We start from the raw sequence: 22,007 nt of genomic DNA, 5'->3' as shown, positions 1-22,007 counted from the left end.
TCAACCAGGACAAAGAACAGGAAAGGAAAGAACCCCCTTCCTTCATCCATGAGAGGCTCCAGCTACCAGCAGGTGGCACTCAGCTGCCTGGCTGAGTGAGGACAGGGAAGTATGGAGCCAGTTCCATGCTGGGACCTATTCAGTCTTCCTGTTACCCCCCTGGGAATGCTGTCTCATGTTCAAAATCTGCAGTTGGGGCAGCCAAGGGCTGGGATCTCTCCAGCAAAGCCCTGCCATTCAAGCCCAGCTCTGTTTGCTACTCAGGCCACTAGCTTCCCAACTGGTCTCCAGGTCCCAGTATTGCATCCTTCCCATCCATTCCCCGTTGCAAATCTGATTAGGAGCACGCCTGTATCTCATGCCCAAACATTACTGGTGTGTTCTTACCCTCGGGATAAGCTCCAGACTCCTTAGCCTGGATTACGCAGCTGCAACCTATTTTTTCAGTCATGTTTCATGCATATATTCTACCCAAATCAAATTGTTCCTTGAACACACCTGTTTTTGTGCCTTTGCTTAGGGAGATCTTTAACTGGAACTGGCCTCTCCAGTTCTCTCCGTACTTGTTGAGCTGCTGCTTATTTCTAAGCCCCACATCTAATGCCACATCCTATACAAAGCCTTTCCAACCACTCTCACCCTCCCAGTGCAAGCAGGCTCATGCCTTTCTGTGCCCAGGACACTAATTGTCCCCAGCAGTGCTTACCACATCTCGCTTACAGTATATTTACTTCTCTGTGTGTGTCTTATCTGCTGGAAGATTAAAGTGTAAACTCCTGCAGATAGAGAATATGTATTTCTTGATTTTGTCTCTCCCAGAGAATTTCACAAGCCAATCCTGCATTCAGTAGTTGTCAATAAACATTTGATAAATGGAAGAAAAGGTAGTCACATGCTGGTATGGATGGAAGGAAGGGGAGAAAGAAAGAACAGCTGGAAGTAAGGTTGAAGGATGGCTGCAGAGAAGGATGAATGAAAAGATAAAGATGGGAGAATAGCTGATTGGAAGCATGGAAGAAAAAACAAAGAAGAAAGAAAAAAGTATGATTGCATGGATGGATGGATGGGGAAGATGGATGGCTGGATAAAATGACTAATGGACGAATGGGAAGATAGAAAGTTGGATAGAATAGATGAATGGAAGAGATTAATGAATAGAAGATTGATTAGATAAATAAATGGATGGATGGACTAAAGCAACGGAGGAAAATAGATGAATGGACAGATGGGTGGAAAAAAGGAAGGATAGGTGGAAGAGCTAAAGGAAGAATGGAAAGATAAAAGAATGAATAGATAGGAAGATGCTTGGATGGGAGATGCATGAATGAATGAATAGAAGATCAGATGACTGGATAGATGGATAAAAGGACAAATCAAAAGACAGAAAGATAAAAGGGTTAAGGATAAACACATGGATGAATGGAAGGAAGATTAGGATAGATTGGTAAGCAGAAGCAAAAAGAGAACGAAGAATGAGAATGGGTGAATGGAAGGAAGATTAGGATAGATTGATGAGCAGAAGGAAAGAGGGAAAGAAGAATGGGAGTGGATGAATGGAAGAGAGGACTGAGGGAGTTGGATAGATGGAGGAAGAAGAGATGGATGGATGCTTGGAAGGAGGAAAAAAGAAACATACATGTTTGGATAGATGGAAGGAGGGATGGAGGGGGGGGTGAACAATTGGAGAAGCAGTAAGAGGATGGATGGATTGAGTGGGTGACCGTCTAAGGTGATCAGGCTAAAACTAGTGAGACTTATGAAGCTAGGAGTGACTGTGCCCTAACAGGGGTGGGTAGCTAGAAGAAAACATTTTCCCCTCATTTATGAATTATTATTTTATATGCACAAAATTATCACCTGTGACTCACATCTCAGGCCTCACAGGCCTGCTGTGGGAGGACCTGCCAACACAGGAGGCTGGACAAAATGTTCTATACTGGGCCCCATCCAGCTTCAGGAGGCAGGCACCAAATACAGACACGTTTCCTGAACACCTCCGATGTGCAGATCTTGGTGCTGATAGCTGCTGGGGTGGGGGAGGCCGAGAACACATCACATGCTTCACCCTGCCTGCAGGAATCCTCGGAAGTACAGCAGTGAGCAAATAACTTAGGTAGCCATGTCTCAAAACCAAGAGGGCAATGGCCTGAATAGTTAGAACAATGTAGTCATTAAGAGGAGGGAGAGACCACTCCTGACTTTGGAAGGTAGGAAAACTCTTGGAGGGCTTTAAGGGGGCTAGTCCTCTCACAGCTTTGAGGAATCACCCATGCAGTATGTAGGAGGCACTTGGTAAATTCCCTAATGCAGACATCAGTGACCACAGGTAACTCTGGGTCTGAACACATGAGCTTTAGCTCATCACCTCTCCAAAGGGACCACTGTGGAGGATCCAGTGGTATAAGCTCAGTGGTGCTCAACCCGGGCTTCACACTGGAAATGCTTGGGATGCTTTTACAAAATACTGATGCCTGGGACCCACTCTAGACCAGTAAGATCCGGATCTCTGGGAATAGGGGTGTTTGTTCATTCAGAACTCCCCAGGTGATCAATTCCACAGTGCAGCCAGCGTTAGGACCACTCGGGATAGTTAACGTCATAGGTCAGCTTGGCTAGGCTATGATTCTCAGTGGTTTGGCTCTTCCATAATGTAATATAATGTAATCACTTTCCACCATGTGATCTGATGTTACCAGTCAATCACTTCCTTGGGAATGTAGCTTTTCTCCCGAATAGAAGTGGATATCCTGGCAAAGCTTTCTCTCTCTCTCGACCGTGTACTCTTCTCATCACTTGATCTCCAGGATATAAGTTTGCAGAAGTCTCCAGCCTGCTGCCTTGATCTGTAGATTTTGGATTCGCCAGCCCCTAAAATCCCATGAGCCAGCAGAGGCCTCCAGCCTGCCTTCTAACCTGCAGATTTGGGTTCGTCAGCCCCTGCAAACATGTGAGCCAGCAGAGGCCTCCAGCCTGCCTCCTGACCAATGGATTTGGGACTTCCCAGGCCCCACAATTGTGTGAGCCATTTCCTTGAAGTAAATCTCTCTGTCTCTCTTTCTCTCTCCCTATACATCTCACTGGTTTTGCTCCTCTAAAGAACCCAGGCTGAGACACCACTGAATCAGCAGGGGGGTATATTGTGCTGAGTAGTCCTCAGGCCATCAAACTTTGAGAGCCTCATGGGTCATCTTGCTAGGGCAGAGGGCAGTAAGTTGTCTTTCTGGGTGGAAGCCTAAGAACTGAAAACTCACCTGAGGGTCACCATTGTGCCAGAATCTCGTGCCACCCAGGTCTTAGCACCCACAGGCATTGAGAGCTATTCTCAGGTTCTCTGCTAAGTGCTTGAAACTTCTTTGGAGTAGCCCTTAGGGCCAGGCCTTTGAGCTTCCTTGGCATGAGCTGCAACTATCAGTCAGAGGTGCACACCCCCAACCCTGCCTGTGCCCACTAAGCCACTCACGTCCACGATGAGGAAGTCCAGCCAGCACCAGGCGTTGGTGAAGTACTTCTTGAAGCCGTAGGCCACCCATTTGAGCAGCATCTCAAACACAAAGATAAATGTGAACACCCTGTCAGCGTACTCCAGCATGGCCTTCACCGTGGGCTTCTCCTCAAGGTAATAGTCTTCAAAGGCCTGGAAGAGGGGAGCAGAATGGTAGACTGACTGGACACACAGCACTGATGCCCAGGCTGATGGCGGAGGACACAGCCCACCTGCGAATGGAGTTGGTAACCAGCCTGCTGCTATCTTTTTGTCTTCTCTGTCCTGAGGAGGTGAAGGTGGGATTGTGGAGGAGACACCTGTGAGATACAAACCTTGACTTCCTCAGTGCCAGCGGGGACACACAGCCCTACTTAGACTTTGCAGGGAAGCTGAATGCAAGTGAGAAAGGAAACCTTCTCGAACTGGATTTTGGAAGTGAACCAAAGGCATGCTAATGGTGGCTTGGTTTAAAAATAACAGCACCAAAAGATGTTCACAGGCAGTTCACAAAAACGAAAGTAAGAATTGCCAGTTAACCCCTGAGAAAGAGTGTTCTGTCTCTCTGGTAATCAAGGAGACGCATGTGAAAAGGAGATGCCATTTTTCTTTTTTCAGGTTGGTGAGGATGAAAACGCAGTGTCCGCATGGCTGTGGGGAAGACGCTGCTCTTATCCATGACTGCTGGGAGTGCAAACCAGCTCAGCCTTTGGAGAAGCCAAGCTGGCAATATGATTCAAAGCCTTCAGAAACCCAGCGATTCCACCTCCAAGAACTTATCCTGCGAACATTAGCTGAGGCTGTTTTTGTCCTGCCCAGGTCCTCTCTAAGGGCTCATGCTGTCACCCATCAGTGAATGCGAGAGATGGCTGCTCACAGCCTACAGATGTCTCCTTCCCCTGAGAACTTACCTGACGTGAAATAACTGCCTCCATCTCAGGACATGCTTAGGAGGTTATATCCTTCCCCTGGGGACAGCCCTCAGCCCCAGGGTGATATGTGGGTTTCAAAGGCTGCCTGTGGCCTGAAAGTGGGATAGCTCTGTGGTGCTGTTCCCACTCCAGAGCTCTCCGTGGGATCAGGCTGAGGCAGCGTTTCATGTGAATCCACATTTTTGCTAGCTCCTTCCTCTATTCTGGAAACCCTGGTGGTGTAGTTAGTGGTTAAGTGCTATGGCTGCTAACCGAAAGATCAGCTGTTCAAATTCCCCAGGTGCTGTATAGGGCAGTTTTACAGGTTTGCTATGAGTGGGATTCGACTCGACAGCAACAGTGTTTTTTTGTTTTTCTCTATTCTGGCTGCCTTGGTGACACAAATGGTTATCATGCTTGGCCACTTAACCAAAAGGCTGGTGGTTTGAGCCAATCCAGAGGTGCCTTGGAAGAAGGCCTGCTGATCTGTCTCCGAAAGGTCACAGCCAATGAAAATCCTACGGACCACAGTTCTACTCTAGGGTTGTCGTGAGTCAGAATCCGCTTGAGAACAACTGGATTGTTTCTTCCCCCTATTCTATCTTGCTTCCCTCACAGGCTTCACCTGACAGCACCCCTTCAATAAATTGCTGGTACAAGAATCCCTGCTTCAGGTTCTGCTTCCAGGACCAGATCTAAGGTGGGAAATAACCCAACTTCTCCAGAGGAGCACATACAAGGGTATGAATTGCATATTAGAAGTAAACATACCAGCTGTTGCTGTCGAGTTGATCCTGACTCATAGTGACCCTTCAGGACAGAGTAGAGCTGCCCCAGAGGGTTTCCAAGGCTGTAATCTTTACCAGAGCAGACTGCCACATCTTTTTCCTGAGGAGCAGCTGGTGAGTACGAACCGCCGGCCTTTCGGTTAGCAGCTGAGCATTTAAGTACTGCGCCACCAGGGCTCCAGAAGTAAACATAGGGACTGGTTAAATAAATTACGGCACACTAGAATAACGGAACACACTGCGGCCATTAAATAAAGTAGTAAGAGAGTACTTACTGAGAAAATGCAATTATCTTACAGAATACTTAAATGTGGCTTCATTTCAGTATTATTTTTGCATTACGTGCACAAGAAACATGGGAAGGAGGTACCAAAATGCTTTCAAAGTGAGCTTCTCTCTGAATGATGGGAAAATGGGTGACTTCTTTTTCCCCTTTGCATTTTTCTATAATTTCCAAGTTTTTTATTTTTCACTTTACTTTGTCAGAGAAAAACACATGTTATTTAAAGAAAAAAAAAAAAGCTCAAAGTAAAAGCATAGAGAAGACTAAATTTAGTATAAGCCTGATCAGTTTCTTGGGGAAGGAGATGGGGAGTGAAGGTGAGAGCTGCTGGGCTGGGCCCGGGCTGGGGCAGGAACAGCTGCAGGGTCTGAGCTCCCAGCTGGGAGTCAGGAAAGGGGCAGGGCCGAGCAGAGAAATGAGGGGAGAAGGCCCATGGGAGAGACATGACTCCATGAGGTAATGAAGAATGCACCCAGTCAGCACTGCCCAGCCTCCTCCTGTCCCTGGAATTTGGCCACTGTACCCACCACCGTGCTAAGGCTGCTGCAGTCAAGGTGGACTTGCCTGGCCACACTTGCCCACCCCATTGCTCCCAAGATGGCCGACCAGTCCCTCCTTGAAACGCTCTCCTCCCTTGGTTTCCGTGTCATTGCTGTGCTAGCTTCCCTGCTGCCTCTCAGGTTCTGCCTTCTCATTCTCCTTTGCCCTTCCTAAGTCTGAGACCACCCACTGAGCACTCTTCCCGGGACATCTGGATTTAAGTAGGTTCCCAGACATCCAGGAGGCTGTTTTCAGGGACAAATGGCACATGAGGCACAAGACAGGTGAAGACACTTGGAGCCGTAAGTTAGGAGAGTGGGGTTCTAGTCCTAGCCCTTTAACTAATTAGATGGGACCCTGGCAAGTCCCTTCGAGGCTCCCCCAAAAAGAGTCTTGACTTTCTTGACTTCCTCATCAAAAAATGGGCACAATGGGGGACGATGAGCCCTCCGTCTGTCTCCTTTGGTCTGCTGCGATGATTAGTTGAGATTGTGTAACAGGCCTAAGTCACCGAATAGAGCAAGCCATCTTTCCTTGTCTACAAAGCTGACACTCCGCACAGCGCTCAGGAAGGGCCCCCCAGCTCTGAACCTCTGTTTCTGTAAGGCCTCGCTATTCAAAGGGTGATCCCTGGACTAGCCGCAGCAGCATCACCTGGAGCTTGTTGGAAATACAAATTCTCAGGCCCCACCACAGATGTACTGAATTGGAATCTGCATTTTGACAAGCTCCCCAGGTAACTCTGTTTTCAAAAGGGCTGCAGTAATGATTTGCCATCAGCTTTGAAGGAGTAAGAATAGTATTTGCAGGTGGTTTGAGAAGACAAGGAAAGGTGGTCTTCTTTGTACTAGGCCTTTAGGAAGTCCAGTGAGTTTGGGTGGGGGAAGTCAGCAGGTGGAGAGCCAGGGGACTTTGGTATTAAACAGACATGAGGGTCAAGCTAGACTTTGCTACTGAAAAGCTGGGTGATCTTGGACACATCCCTGAAACCCTTTGAGTCTCCGTATGAATAACTTCAAATATAAGAATCAGCACAAAGCCAATTACTATGAGGCAGAGGTCAAGCATATCCCAGACTTCCACATTCTCCAAGCTGCTGTACCACTTCATCTGTGATACCAGCCACTCTCCCTTCCCTCAGCACTCTTTCCTCCCTGGTTAGATTTGGCAATTCGCTGCAACACCTCCCAGAACTCACAGACTGTACTTAGAGCTAAGCGGTTTGTTAAGGACCAGTGTACAACTCAGGGTTAGGAAGCACGTAGCCAGCCTCCTTTCCTCAGCGCAGGAAGCTTTCTCGGCTCCCATTTTATTGGCCCCACTGTCTGTCACTGGCTGCTCTGAGGCTGGGCCCCTTCTAGGCCTCTCACAGGTGTCACAGCTTTTTTAGGAGGTTCCTTGCCTCCTCTCTTTCTCTACTTCTTCCTGTTGCTTCTCTCCCTGCTTCTTTCTGTCTCTAAAACCTCTGTGGGGCTGGCTGCATACATATACACAACTCCTTGTCAATTTCAAGGCCACAAACTGACCAATCCCCTCTCAGTAGGCCATAGACGCTTCATTTGCATAGTAGGAGACAACTCACTTCATTTGTGTAATCTATTGGCCAGTCCCTGCAGGTACATACCAATCACAGGGCAGGCTGCAGCCCAGGACCAGACAAAAAGTACCAAAACCAGTTTACTTACGGCTTACCTAGGAAATGTCAGTCAACCTGGACAAAAGTAACAAGCCCTCTGGGGTAAAAAACTAGGGCAAAGGTAACTTCTTAGTGCTTAGGGGGAAAATCTCTCCCCATCTTTAAAGGGGCACGCATACACTCATAGCTTGAAGTGTTTGCAGCCAGGTTTAACAGGTCATGCCATGGAGCCTGGGCATCCACCATGCCCTGCTATTGAGAGGAGTCCTAAAGCAGGAACACAAACAGAAACCTGTACACCAATGTTCATGGCAGCCCTTTTCACAATAACCAAAAGGTGGCCACAACCCAAGTGCCCATCGACAGAAGAATGGATAAACAAAATGTGGTATAGACGCACAATGGAATGCTACTCGACCAAAGGAGAAATGAAGTCCTGCTGCATACCATAACATGCGTGAACCTTGAAAACATCATGTTGAGTGAAATGAGTCCGTCGTGAAAGTACAAACATTGTATGATCTCACTCATATGAGGTAAGCAAGTATGTAGAAATCAAAGATTATTGGTGGTTTCCTGGGTGGGAGTCAGGGGCAAGGGAGAGTTTTTGCTTAGGGGGCACTAAGTTTATGATAAAGGTGGCGGAATGGCTCGGAAAAAGGTAGTGATAACAGTTGTGCAATATGAAGAATGTAACCAATGTCACTGAATATTACTTGTATAAATTATTGACTCAGTGAATGTTCTGGTGTATATTTTCACCACAATAAAATACAAACAAAAGAGGAACCCTTGGGCTGGGCTGCAGCTTTCCTTCCAGCTACAGGTTGGGAACTTTTAGCTCAGGGGTCAGGGAAACCCACTGATGTGGCTCCAGGATGTTTGGTTTGTGGGGGATCCCACGTGGAGGACTTTATGGTGAGGACCCCACCCCAGCCACCCCCTTACCAGAGACCCACTGCTGAGCAGGATCATGAAGACGATGAAGCTTTCAAACCAGCTGTGCTCCACGATGCGGAAGCAGGTCTTTCGCACCTCCCAGCTCACGCCCCATGGAGCCTTAGCGGTGTCCACTCTGCAGCAGGGACAGTGGCGCACGCAGCCTGTGGAAAGAGGGGACTGATGGTGGGTGATGCCCCAGTGGGCTGGGGGACCACCCCTGCTCCAGCTTTGCATCCACTCTGCTGGGAGACCCACCCTCCACCTCTTTGAGAAAGAATACTTTCCTGGAATATGAGAGCAGAGGGGTCTCCTCCAGGTAGCCTCTCAGTCCTGCCTTCCAAGTGTTCCCCCCATCATCTGTCCTGCCCCCTCTTGTGTCCTCCCCAACTATCCTCCTACTTACAGATGACACCAGTGGTCCCTGTCCTATGCCCTCTGTCTCATGCCTCCCTGGAAGCCCGAAAACCCATGTGGCATGAACCTGGTGGTATCTGAGGAGCTATGACCTGGGTCCACACCGGACTGAGGGGTGATCACATGGCCGGGATGGGGCCTGGGTCCAGCCCCATCCAGACCACCATAAAGTAGAACTGGGCACTCAATGAATTCTTAAAAAAAAATCATTGAGACCACAGTTACCTTCATAGCAAGAACTATTTGTTCATTCATTCATTGTATGGATATTTGTTGAGAACACATTATGGCCCCATGGTTCTAGACTCTGAAGAAAAGGAAGATGAACAAGACTCAGGTTCTGCCTTTAAGAGCTACGGGAAAGATAGATAAACAGACATGTCTCAGCCCTCCTCTGCGTCTTCTGTGCTTTTATGGTGGTGACTAGCTTTTCCCTTTTCAGCCTCAAGGGGTCTGGCTTATAACTCAGCGAGGTGCTTTTGAGGGTGATGATGAGGTGTGTCCCCAGTTTTCTTCTGCCTGTCTTGCCTGACATGGCTTGTGATGGAAATACAGCCCTGAGGCTGCTGTGAGTGGTGGGCACTCGTGTTTGACCCTGGCCCTCTCAAGCCTTAGGGGAGTGGTAGCAAGGAGCCCTGTTTGTCTCCTGTGGATCCCAGGCCAGGGCGCCAGACGCAGGACCTACCCAGGGTAGCGCGTGTGGAATTGGAGACGCGTACTATGGCCATGTGAGGAGGCCTGCAGCTGCGCCTTACCTTCTGTGAAACAGGCGTCTGGCTCTTGGAGGTCGTCGGCCAGCTCTGGGATTTTCCTCAGAATCTCCTCAGGGTCTGGGAAGTCCACGGTGCTGCCTTCTGAGGAGCTCGTATCGTCCTCTCCCTGCGGGACAGAAGCCCAGGGCAGTGACCTTAGCTCTCTGAGGGGCCCTGTGGATCTGCTCAGGTACCTAGGTCAGACTGGCTAGGAGCTTCGAGGTGTAGGGAGAGACCCCCGGGCTGGGGCCCACCAAGGCTGAGGCCTCCCTCACGAGTTTGGTGCCTCACCAGCTGAGGCTCAGAACAGGGACGCTCTCTGTCCAGCCCCAGAGATTTAGCTGTGAGACGCTTCAAACCCCCAGGTCCCTGATGGAGAGCTGGCGATGGCCCGAGACACCATAATTATACCCATAAAGACTCTCAGCATTCTCTGGGCTTGAATATTTCATCATGGAGCAGCCTTGCAGGGGCCTGCTGCCCTCCTGGCAACTCCAGCCCTGTAATGTCTCCAGATGAATTCAATTAGGAGTTGAAGCTGCTCTCATATTAGCAAACCTGATAGCCTGGCTAATGGACCCAAATGGCTGAGTGGGTCCCCATCTGTCGCTGTCAGGCCCCTCCCAGCCTGTCCAGGGTCATGGACCAAAAACAAAAACAAAATTAACATCCAGCAGTTGTGTACTGAAAACATTGAGTGGAGAAAACCAGCCAGGGGAGTCCTTAGAAAGCTTCAAAGGAAACATCATGTCCGCATGTCGAATCAACCGCGACAACCCTCACCCAGCAAGACCAAGTGGCTTACACTCCTCAAGTCCCATCTCAGCTGCCCCCTTATCTTACCTGGCTGTGGTCGGCCAAGAGCTAGCATTTCTCAAGTTGAAGGGCTTGATGACTTTGGGAATGAATTATATCTTCCTTCTCTTTGCTTATGGAGCCCTGGTGGCGCAGAGGTTAAGCGCTTGGCTGCTAACCGAAAGGTCAGCAGTTTGAACCCACCAGCTTCTCCTCTGGAGAAAGATGTGACAGTCTGCTTCTGTAAGGATTTATAGACTTGGAAACCCTTATGGGGCAGTTTTGCTCTGTTCCACAGGGTCGCTATGAGTTGGAACTTGACTCAACGGCACTATGTTTTCGGTTTTGGTATCTTTGCCTAAATGGTCCCTAGGTGGTATAAATGGTTTGCATTTGACTACTAACCAACCTAAAGGTGGCAGTTCGAACCTACCTAGCAGCGCCATTGAAGAAAGACCTTGTGATCCGCTTCCATAGAGAGTACAGCCAAGAAAGCCCTATGGAGCAGTTTTACACTGTAACACACGGGGTTGCCATGAGTCAGAATCAACTCAACGGCAACAGGTTTGGCTTTTGATCTATCTTTGCCTAGCCCAGTGCCTGTCAGCTCACCAGAGTCAGCACTCAGTAGCAAGGTGTCAAATCAAGTTCTTAAATACAGTAGCATTCAAGAAGGAGCCCTGGCAGTGCAATGGTTAAGTGCTTGGCTGCTAACCAAAAGGTTTGAACCCGCCCAGCATTTCTTTGGAAGAAAAGACCTGGCTCTCTGCTTCTGCAAAGATTACAGCCTAGAAAACACTATGGGGCAATTCTACTCTTGTTACCTGGGGACACTATGAGTTGGAATCCACTCGATGGCATCCAGCAATGCCATTCAAAATGTTAAATCTTGAGAGCTACCTCTTTCCCTATAGCTTGTTTTCTTCAAAGATTTGTGAGTGAAGCCACAGGCTTATTTTTACCTTTTACGAGACACTCATACATCCCAAATCTCCTTCCTGCTCAGTCTCTATAAGGCTGTCAGTTCATACTCACCTACAGACAGCCCTCCCCAGCATAGTCTGTTTTTGGCTAGAGAATGTGATGTGGACAAAAGAAAGCGGAGAGGAGTCACAGGGATGACATCCTCACCCACGAGCAGCTCCACCTTTCATCTGCCGCCTTTGAAAGATATTTAAGTTTCTTTGTGTGCTGTCTTCTGTTGCCTTTTTTCTTGGCTGTCATCTTCTGGACACTCAGTCTGTTTCAGGCAGGAGCTAAATGCTTGATGGGCAGCATCTCGTCGAAGCCTCAAAGTAATCTTACAAAGTAGGCATTGCCATTCGGTTTCATAGTTAGAGAAATGGAGGCTCAGAGAGGGTAAGGAACTGGCCCCGGGTCCCTCAGCACATGGAGACTCACTCTTTCCTGCCATCCTACAACCAGTCTGGTACAAGCTGAGATCGCACTGAGCGGTCCAGAGGCTGGGTAGAGAGACCTGAAAATTCCCTGGATTAGAAATGAGGCTATGTGGTCTAAGGCAGCCTGGAATGTGCCCCCACCCCCAAACCTGCCAGCCCAACTGTTCCCTGGCCAGGGTCTGGCTGGGTGTCCAGCCTCTCCGGGAAGCTCACATGCCTACCTCTCCAGGGTCTTGGGCAGTGGCCTTGTCTTCCCCCTTCTCCCCCAGGTACGGAGCCAGGTCCTCAGAGGACATCCCAGATTCTGGGCTCCTGGGTGCCAGGTGGTCCTCATTCCTCCTGACTTGCTGCAGCTGTTCCTGCTAGTGAGAGAGCGTCCCAGTCGGGCAGTTGGACTCACACTCAGCTGATCATTTCTAAATTTAGAGAGATTTGGTACATTGCAGGCTGGAAGAGCCAATGACCTAATTTAAGCACTCATATACACCTTATACTTCTGTGAGGTGAGCGTGAAGATCCTACAGCCAGAGAGATCTGGGTTTGACTTTTGGTTCCATTACTTAAAAGCTGTGGACCTCAGGCGGGTTATTTAACCTTTCTGATCTTCCTTTTCCCTATCCGAAAAACTGAGAAGACAAGACCTACTTCATTTGGTTGCTGTGATGATTGTGTTAATGCTTGTAAAACACTCCGAACAAAGTGCTTGGCTCCATGCATGCTAGCCTGATCATTATGACTTGTCCAGAGGTCAGTGATAGTGAACTTGGCCATCTGGAGACTCCCAAGGACCCCAAAGTAACTGAAAATGCCTCTGAGTGGTAGACAGCTACCACTGAGTTCATGTCCTTTACTCTGGGGATGGCGACACCCTGTCACCCAGATAAAAGCATGTAAAATATAACAGTTGGTAGGAGCAGCTGCTGGAACATAGAATTGACAGCTTCAGGGGAAGAGGGTACAGACTCAATGCACAGCTGCCTGGGACCACTTAGTGGCCTGGCCAGCAGCCCGCCTGTCCCTGGGGTCCCACAGAAGCGTATGCCCTGAGTCACTGAGAAGAGATTAACCATGGCTGATGTATCTGCTGGTAAGGGACTGTGCAAAGTATTAAAAAATATGTATCACCAAATGGTTTAAATGTGCTTTAAATTTCTGATGCCAAAAGGGACACATTTTATTTCTCTATGACATCACTTGGAGGAAAAGCCTGGATCGACGAGTAACATAAAAATCAGGACTTCTGAGGGTGCTGGTGAAGACTAGATGAGCCTTGCTCTTAAACAAAATCCTATTCTTAGAGGGATCCTGTTAGCATCTCATGCACAGGGCCTGGGCTGGGCAGAGAGAATGGGGCAACTGTGTGAAAGAGAATCCCTAAGCATCTCAAACCGGCCTGGGGCTCAAGCTCTGCCCATTCCTGTGTGTCTTGGGAATTCTGATTCTTTCTTCCAGGACCAGCTCAAATATCACCTTCTTCAGAATGCTTGGCATTATTTCAGGTCACCTCTGCCTGGCTTGCCAGGGACTTTTCAAAGCTTTACCAGCCCTGATGTTGGTAAGCCACTTTACCGAAATTTCCCTCCTGCCCTGGCTCACTCTAGCCCTGAGGCCTTTCCCTGCTTCCCGTAGCTCTTCCATGGGGAAAACTCCTACCTGACTTTTGGGGACCACTTCCTGTCTGGAGCTCCAAGCATCCTCTTCACCATCATCCTCCAAGTCATCGAGGTCAGATTCACCCTCAGCAATGGGCACAGAGACCCACACGTTGGGATTAGTGATGAAGTCACTATGTTCATCCCCAGGGCCTCTGGGGGCAGGGACCCCTCCAGAGCTCCCCACTGCAGTATCAGCAGCAATGTGGTTTTCAGCTCTGGAGCTGGACAGTGGGAGTTTGACCACCAGCTGGGGTGCCGCCTTGGGCCAGGGAAGCAGGCAGGGCCTGTGGAAGAAGTTGCATAGGGCCCGCATGGTGCGATGGCCAAAAGCCTGGATCCGTGCCAGTGCTACCTGCAGGTTGTTCACCTCCCCGTCATCCTCCGGGGCTGTGAGGTTGTCGGCACTGAAAGAGTTCAGCAGCAGGGCGATGAACAGGTTGAGAACCTACAGAGAAGGAATGGGAGAGAACAGCACTCTGTCAGGGCTGAGCCATAGCCAACCAGCTGGATGGCAGGACAGCCACAGCTTAGGCCTCTCCAGCACCCCCTGGAGTGCTCTCCTTCTGGGGGGAGAGACATTCTGAGACCAGATCAGGGAGCCCTGGGGATGTCCCAGAGTGACTGTCTCAGGTGGAGAAGGCTTGGAAGTACATCTTCCATCACAGTGGAGGATCACCCTGCTGAGCTCCCAGACATTCAGAGACAACAGAGAGGAGCAGGCTCAGGTCTTCCTGGGACCACCATCACCTGCCAAAGTGCCAGGGTTGTATTTCTCATTCTGACATCTCCTTGCTGCCTCCACCGTCATGTTCCTCACCTGCAAGCAGGGAGTGGGGGCTTGCTATCTTTCAGATGGCTGTGAAGATGAAATGACATGAGAGATATGAAAGTGCTCAGAGAGGCAGACTTCCTGCCAGAGGGCTGGGACCCTGTGTCTGCAGGGATAGCGAGTTCATCCTGGAAGAAAGGTAGAGCATGGAGAGTGGGAGTTTTAGATAGCCCCTCACTTGGGAATGCAGGCAGAAGGCACTCCAGCTCAGGGCCCAGGTTGGGAAAGACTTCCAAGAGCCTGAATTCATCTCTTGGTTTAGCGCTTTCCAGTCTATAAAACTCCTATGGGGAAAAGAACTGCCCTTTGGGGGTCACTTCCCATCTGGAGCTCTGAGCTTCCTCCTCCTCCTCATCCTTCGAGTCACCAAGGTCAGATTCACCTGTGCAAAGGGCACAGAGATCCACATGTCAGGATTGGTGATGAAGTCACTGTGTTCATCTGTGGGGCCTGTGGGGGTCAGGAACCCTCCAGGGCTCCCCACTGCAGTTCGAAATTGGTTGACTTCCAGGGCAATAAGCAAAGGGCTCCTGGAAGACCACACCCAACCTCACAGCCAGCCATTGATGGGAGAGCAGGGGCACTCAGGAAGAGAGGGTGGAGACGAGCTGTGGGTGAGAAGCCAGGCTGGGACAGAGAAGGGGACAGTGGCTAATTGGCAGGAAGGCCTCCAGAAGGATCCTGTATACCTAGGGGGCGATTTTGTTGTTATCATTGTGACCTTTGATGTTGTTCGTGACCCAGGCTCTCTCTTTTTTCTTGTCCAATCATGCCTGTCCGTGCTCCTAGTGTGGAGAAATCAGCTGGCTCTTGCTACTTTGAGGAAAAATATCTTCTGAGACCCCCTACAGAAGGGAAGGAAAATTTTCCTTCAACAACTAATGGCTACCATTTATTGTGTGCCTGCTGTGGCCCAGACACTGCAGTAGGCAATTTGGGTATGTCACCTCCTGTAATTTAATTCTCCCAGTAAGCCCATGAGTAAGCACTATTTTCTTGATTCTAAGGAAATTCCAGCTCAGGGAGATTAAATCTCTTGCCTTGGCTCACCCAGCTAGTAAATGGCAGAGCTGGGATTCTAAACGGGTCTTCCTTCTCTATCACATATACTTATTCCAGAAAGCCAGGCTGTCCCCAAGGGATACTGCTTATAATGTGTCTCACGTAACTTTGGAAAGTTTGAAGACTGAAGATGAGGGAAGGACCATTTAGGCATAAAAATGTGCAATGTCAAAGCTTTTTTAGGATACCCCAGCAGCCGCCTCATTGCCTACAAGACAGCGTCCCCAGTGGGGTTCACCACTCACCACCAGGTTCCCCAGCACCATCACCATCAAGAAAAGGATGAGGCATATGGATTTCTGCCCAACTTCCAAGCAGGCCCACATGTTCTCGATCCACTCCCCACAGAGGATCCGGAAGACGATGAGGAAGGAGTGGAAAAAGTCATACATGTGCCAGCGGGGCCATTCTTCCCCGGGCGCGGAGATTTTGCGCCGGTTATTGCGGTAGCTGTCCCCGAGGAGCTGCTTGCCAACCAGAGCGAAGACAAAGACAATGATGGCCAGGATGATGGTGAGGTTTCCCAGTGCCCCCACTGAGTTTCCAATGATCTTGATGAGTGTGTTTAAGGTTGGCCAGGACTTGGCCAGCTTGAAGACCCGCAGCTGCAGAGAAACAGAGATCGTGTTAGGTCCTGGTAGCTATTCTCATCACCTTTAATCTGGAGTCTTGGCCAGAAACCAAAGGTTTGGGAAAAGTACAGGCAGCTCATGCCTTAAGACAGGGTTCATCCTAGAAGCTGCATTCGAGTCGAAAAAATATGATTAGCTTTCTGCGATCCCTAAGTGTCAATTGACTGTGGCAAAACCAGAGGTCATATACTGGGTGGCAGAAACCCTGGTGGCATAGTGGTTAAGAGCTACGGCTCCTAGCCAAAAGGCTGGCAGTTCAGATTCACCAGATGCTCCTTGAAAACCCTGTGGGCAGTTCTAATCTGTCCTAGAGGGTCGCTATGAGTCAGAATTGACTCTACGGCAATGGGTTGATTTTTTTTTTTTTTTGTATGTATAATGGGTGGTAGTCTTGCTACCTTAGTCTATTCAAAGGGAAGCTGAAGAAAACTTAAAATAAGTCTACAGGAGCCAAAATACAACTTTGAGTATATTCCACCTGAATTTGGAGATCATCTCAAGAACAGATTTGATGCATTAAACACTAATGATGGGAGGCCAGATGAGTTGTGAGATGACATCAAGGATGCCACACATGAAGAAAACAAAAGGTCATTAAAAAGACAGGAAAGAAAGAAAACACCAAAATGGATATCAGGAGAGACTCTGAAAGTTGCTCTTGGGTGTAGAGTAGCTAAAGATAAAGGAAGAAATTATGAAGTAAAAGAGCTAAACAGAAAATTTCAAAGGGTGGCTCAAGAAGACAAAGTAAAGTATTATAATGAAATTTGCAAAGACCTGGAGATAGAAAACCCAAAGGGAAGAACGTGGCCAGCATTTCTCAAACTGAAAGGACTGAAGAAAAAACTCAAGCCTCAAGTTGTGATTTAGAGGGATTCTATTGGCAAAATATTGAATGGTTCAGGAAGCATCAAAAGAAGAAGGAAAGAATACAAAGTCACTGTACCAAAAAGAACTGGTTGATGTTCAACCATTTCAGGAGGTAGCATGTGATCAAGAACCAATGGTATTGAAGGAAGAAGTCCAGGTTGAATTGAAGGCATTGGTGGAAAAAAGGCTCCAGGAATTGATGAAATACCAATTGAGATGTTTCAACAAATGGATACAGTGCTGGAGGTACTCACTCGTCCATGCCAAGAAATTTGGAAGACAGCTACTTGGCCAACTGCCTGGAAGAGAGCAATATTTGTATCCATTTGAAAGAAAGGTGATTCAACAGAATGCAGAAATTATCAAACAATAACATTAATATCACACACAAGTAAAATTTTGCTGAAGATCATTCAAAAGTGGTTGCAGAAGTGCATTGGCAGGGAACTGCCAGAAATTCAAGCTGGATTCAGAAGAGGATGTGGAATAAGGGGTATCATTGCTGATGTTAGATGGATCTTGGTGAAAGCAGTGAATACCAGGAAGATGTCTACCCATATTTTATTGACTATGCAAAAGCATTTGACTGTTTGGATCATAACAAATTATGGATGATATTGTGAAGAATGGGAATTCCAGAACACTTAATTGTGCTCACATGGAACTTTTACATAGACCCAGAGGCAGTAGTTTAAACAGAATAAGGGAATACTGCATGGTTCAAAATCAGGAAAGGTGTGTGTCAGGATTGTATCCTTTCACCATGCTTATTGGATCTTTATGCTGAGCAAATAATCCAAGAAACTAGACTATGTAAAGAAGAACACAGCATCAGGATTGGAGGAAGACTCATTAATGACCTGCGATATGCAGATGACACAACCTTGCTAGCTGAAAGGCAAGAGGACTTGAAGCACTTATTGATGAAGAGCAAAGACTACAGCCTTCAGTATGCGTTATACCCAACATAAAGAAAATAAAAATCCTCATAACTGGACCAATAAGAAACATCATGATAAATGGAGAAAATATTGAATTTGTCAAGAATTTCGTTTTATTGGATCCACAATCAACAGCCATGGAAGCAGCATTCGAGAAATCGAACAATGTATTCCCTTGAGCAAATCTGCTGCAAAGGATCTCTTTAAAGTGTTCAAAAGCAAAGATGTCACTTTAAGGACTAAGGTGCACCTGACCCAAACCATGGTATTTTCAATGGTTTCATATGCATGTGAAAGCTGGACAATGAATAAGGAAGAACAAAGAAGAATCAATGCCTTTCAATTGTGGTGTTGGAGAAGAATATTGAATATACCATGGGCTGCTAAAAGAATGAGCAAGCCTGTCTTGGCAGAAATACAGCCAGAGTACTCCTTGAAAGCGAGGATGGTAAGACTTTGTCTCACGTACTTTGGACATATTATCAGGAGAGATCAGTCCCTGGAGAAGGATGCCATGCTTGGTAGAGGGTCAGAGAAAAAGAGAACTCTCAAGGACACGGATTGACATAGTGGCTGCAACAATGGGCTTATGCATAGCAACGATTGTGAGAATGGTGCAGGACCAGGAAGTGTTTTGTTCTGTCGTACGTGGGGTCACTACGAGTCAGAACTGACTCGACGGTACCTAACAACAATAAAAACTAGCCACAGTTCTGATGTCTCCTGCAGGTCAGAGATGAAAAGAATTGCCCCTCTATGAGGGTAGGCTGAGGTGTGATGGAGCTCACAAATAAGTGAGAACAGGTTCATTTTTGACATGCCGGGCGTGACTGCTGCATTTGGCAGGTACTGGCTAAGCTTCTAGTAGGACACTTCTCATCTTGGGGCAGTGGACAGCACCGGCTCTGACACTGCACACATCTATGGAAACCCTGGTGGCATAGTGGTTAAGAGCTAAGGCTGCAAACCAAAAGGCTGGCAGTTCGAAGCCACCAGGCACTCCTTGGAAGCTCTGTGGTGCAATTCTACTCTGCCCTATAGGGTTGCCATGAGTCGGAATCGACTTGGTGGCAATGGGTTTGTCATTTTTTTTTTTTTTAAATGATTTCACAGACCCACATTGGTGTGTTCCTTTAATCAATCAGCCAATCTACTCATCTTATTGATACCAGCCACCCATGCAAATGGCACTAGTCTTGCCTATGAAGTACATGGAGAGAGAGAAGTATACTCCTGCCCTCATGGGACTAGTGATTTAGTTACAGAGACAAGACAAAAGCCCCAAATGTCCTCATTGTAAACCCAAAAGACAGAAAGAACATTGTGCTGTGATGTATGCTGTCGTTAGCTGCTGTCAAGTCGCCCGGACTCATGGCAACCCCACACACAATTGGGATTGTACCATTGTGACCCAGGCCTCTCGTCCTAGTTTATCTTAGTCTAGAAGCTCTGCTGAAACCCGTTAAGCATCATAGCAACATGAAAGCCTCCACTGACAGGCAGGTGGTGGCTGCACTGAGGTGCACTGGCCAGAAATCAAACCCAGCTCTCCTGCACAGAGGGCAGCAATTTTACCTTTAAACCACCACTGCCCCTGCTGGGGTGTATAAAGATGTACACACACTTCAAAAATGCTTCTGGGTGGCTCTCTAATGAGTTAGAAAGAAATATCCCGCCTCAACAATCAGTCAGGCAGTTAACACATGTTTATGAAGCACATACTCAAGGCCTGCCTCGGTCGAGGGGCTAGGATGCTTGCTGAACAAAGCTGCGTGGCAACAAGCTGACCACCCACAAGGCATCGAGTGCATTCCAGCGGAGGAGGTTCGGCCCTCCTACACAGGAAGTACCGTATCCAGTTCTCTCTTTGGCAGGGGATCCACGTCCACCTTGGACGCAATGTGAAAGCTACTCTCCTCATGCTGTAAGCTGACCTTCAAACACCAACTTTAGTGGCCATCCAAATACTCCACTGGTCTCACCCAGTCTAGAGCAAGGGAGAATGAAGAAAACTAAAGACACAAGGGAAAGATTAGTTCAAAGGGCTAATGGACCACATCTACCACAGCCTCCAACAGTCTGAGATCGGTACAACTAGATGGTGCCCGGCTACTACCACTGACTGCCCTGACAGGGATCACAATAAAGGGTCCTGGACCGAGCTGGAGAAAAATGTAGAACAAAATTCTAACTCACACAAAAAAAAAAAAGACCAGAATTACTGGCCTGACAGGGACTGGAGAAACTCTGAGAGTATGGCCCCCGGACACCCTTTTAGCTCAGTAATGAAGTCACTTCTGAGGTTCACCCTTAAAACCGAAGATTAGGCAGGCCCATAAAACAAATGAGACTAAAGGGGCACACCTGCCCAGGGGCAAGGACGAGAAGGCAGGGGGTACAGGAAAGCTGGTAACAGGGAACCCAAAGTGGGGAAGGGAGAGTGTTGACATGTGGGATTGTTAACCAATGTCACAAAGCAACATGTGTACTCACTTTAATGAGGAACTAGTTTGTTCTGTAAACGTTCATCTAAAGTACAATAATATAAAAACAGGTCAAAACAAAACAAAAAACACCAACTCCGTGGATTGGACACAGAAGCAGCTGATAAATGAAAATAAAAACTGAGTATTAGCAACTAGGCTGAGCCCTCTTGAAAAGGGTATTGGGGAAATGCAAAATTTCCTTAGCAACATAACTGATAAAAGTCTCCATTCTCACAGTAAACCCTAGGCAGTGAGAAAGCAGAGACCCGGAGTGGGGCTGTGACGCTGTAAAACAGCCATCTACCATACCACATGGCCAAGGGAGGCATGGCTGGGGTCAGCGAGGCACACAGGGGATGCTCACCGGCACTTGAGCTAAAAGACCACAGCTCTGATTGTTGTCCTAATCACTTCTGGCTAAGGGTTACCATTGGTTGCTTAGTAGGGAGAATGTGGAAATTAATACCAGAGTCCCCTTAGACAATTGTTATTGCTTGTTGTCCATAATTAAGCTTACGCTAAACTGTAAGCAAATTATGTATAATTCTCATTATGGGACGCGAATCCAGTCATTCTTCATTAATTCTCCTGTTGTCTTTACGAAGAGGAAGAAACAGAGTCCCTCCACTTGCTGTTACAGAGAAATACCTGGGCTCGGGGCCCTACCATTAGCCAGTGGGTCAGCAGACATCTGCAGAGTGCCCACTGCTGGGGCCATAGTGCCCAACAACCCACCTGGCTCTTGCTGGGGCCAAGAATGAGTGTCCAGGAGAGCGGCCCCACCTGCATCCATGCTTCTCAAGACTCTCAACTCTACCCCAACCAATGGCTCCCTGTAATCTTTGCCCAGTGTAACATTACACCAGAAGCGCCTCTTCATAAGATTATGTAATATTTATAAATACCTACTTTTAGCCGCTGGAGATTCTTTTACATTTAATGAATAATTTCTGTAATCTCAGGATTTATATAAAAACTTCTATTTAGAAAAAAAAAATGCTGTAAACCAAGTTGGTAACAGTGGGTATATTTGGATAGTAGGACTTGAAGTCAATTTCTAATTTTAAATTTAAACTTTTCTGGTGGGGTAGTGGTTAAGAGCTTGGCTGCTAACCAAAAGGTTGGCAGTTGGAATCCACCAGCTGCTCCTTGGAAGCCCTATAGGGCAGCTCTTCTCTGTCCTATAGGGTCACTGCGAGTTGGAATCAACTCAACAGTCTTGGTTTATCATGGAAGGAAAGGTCTTTCTGACATCTCTCCTCTCCCCCTTGCAGAGGTCACCTCCTGGTGCTGAATGATGGGCCTTGTATTGTTGGAAACTATCAGAAGGAAGGGCACTATGTTGTACAATGAACTTGGATCCCCGTTTCCATCGAAAACAACAAAAATGCTGGATGATAAAACCTTAAATGTATTGATGATATGTCAATAAAGTAAACAAGTCTTCAGGCTAAAATTAAATAAATATGGGAATTCGGAGAGATAAACGTAACACCGAAGCCAGCTTTTTCCCTGAAGACATTTGCAAAAACGAGTGAATCTGAGCTTAGTTCTCGTTAGACTTGTGGAGCAGGAAACAAAACCAGGGCC

The 22,007-nt window shown here is 47.8% G+C and overlaps 1 protein-coding gene across 1 annotated transcript in view; it reads right to left on the bottom strand.

Annotated features, from left to right (window-relative positions):
- Positions 1-22,007, bottom strand: part of SCN10A (sodium voltage-gated channel alpha subunit 10) — a 100,831-nt gene that overhangs the window by 16,276 nt on the left and 62,548 nt on the right. Inside the window, 6 exon segments of the mRNA XM_049870686.1 lie at positions 3,461-3,634; positions 8,588-8,742; positions 9,751-9,874; positions 12,164-12,301; positions 13,596-14,042; positions 15,734-16,093. Coding sequence (XP_049726643.1) covers positions 3,461-3,634; positions 8,588-8,742; positions 9,751-9,874; positions 12,164-12,301; positions 13,596-14,042; positions 15,734-16,093 — 1,398 coding nt within the window.

This window comes from Elephas maximus, chromosome 27 (genome assembly GCF_024166365.1).
Source record: "Elephas maximus indicus isolate mEleMax1 chromosome 27, mEleMax1 primary haplotype, whole genome shotgun sequence".
NCBI classification, from domain to species: Eukaryota; Metazoa; Chordata; class Mammalia; order Proboscidea; family Elephantidae; genus Elephas; species Elephas maximus.
The sequence above is the reverse complement of the archived record's forward strand: the minus strand, read 5'-3'. Positions and strand labels throughout refer to the sequence as shown.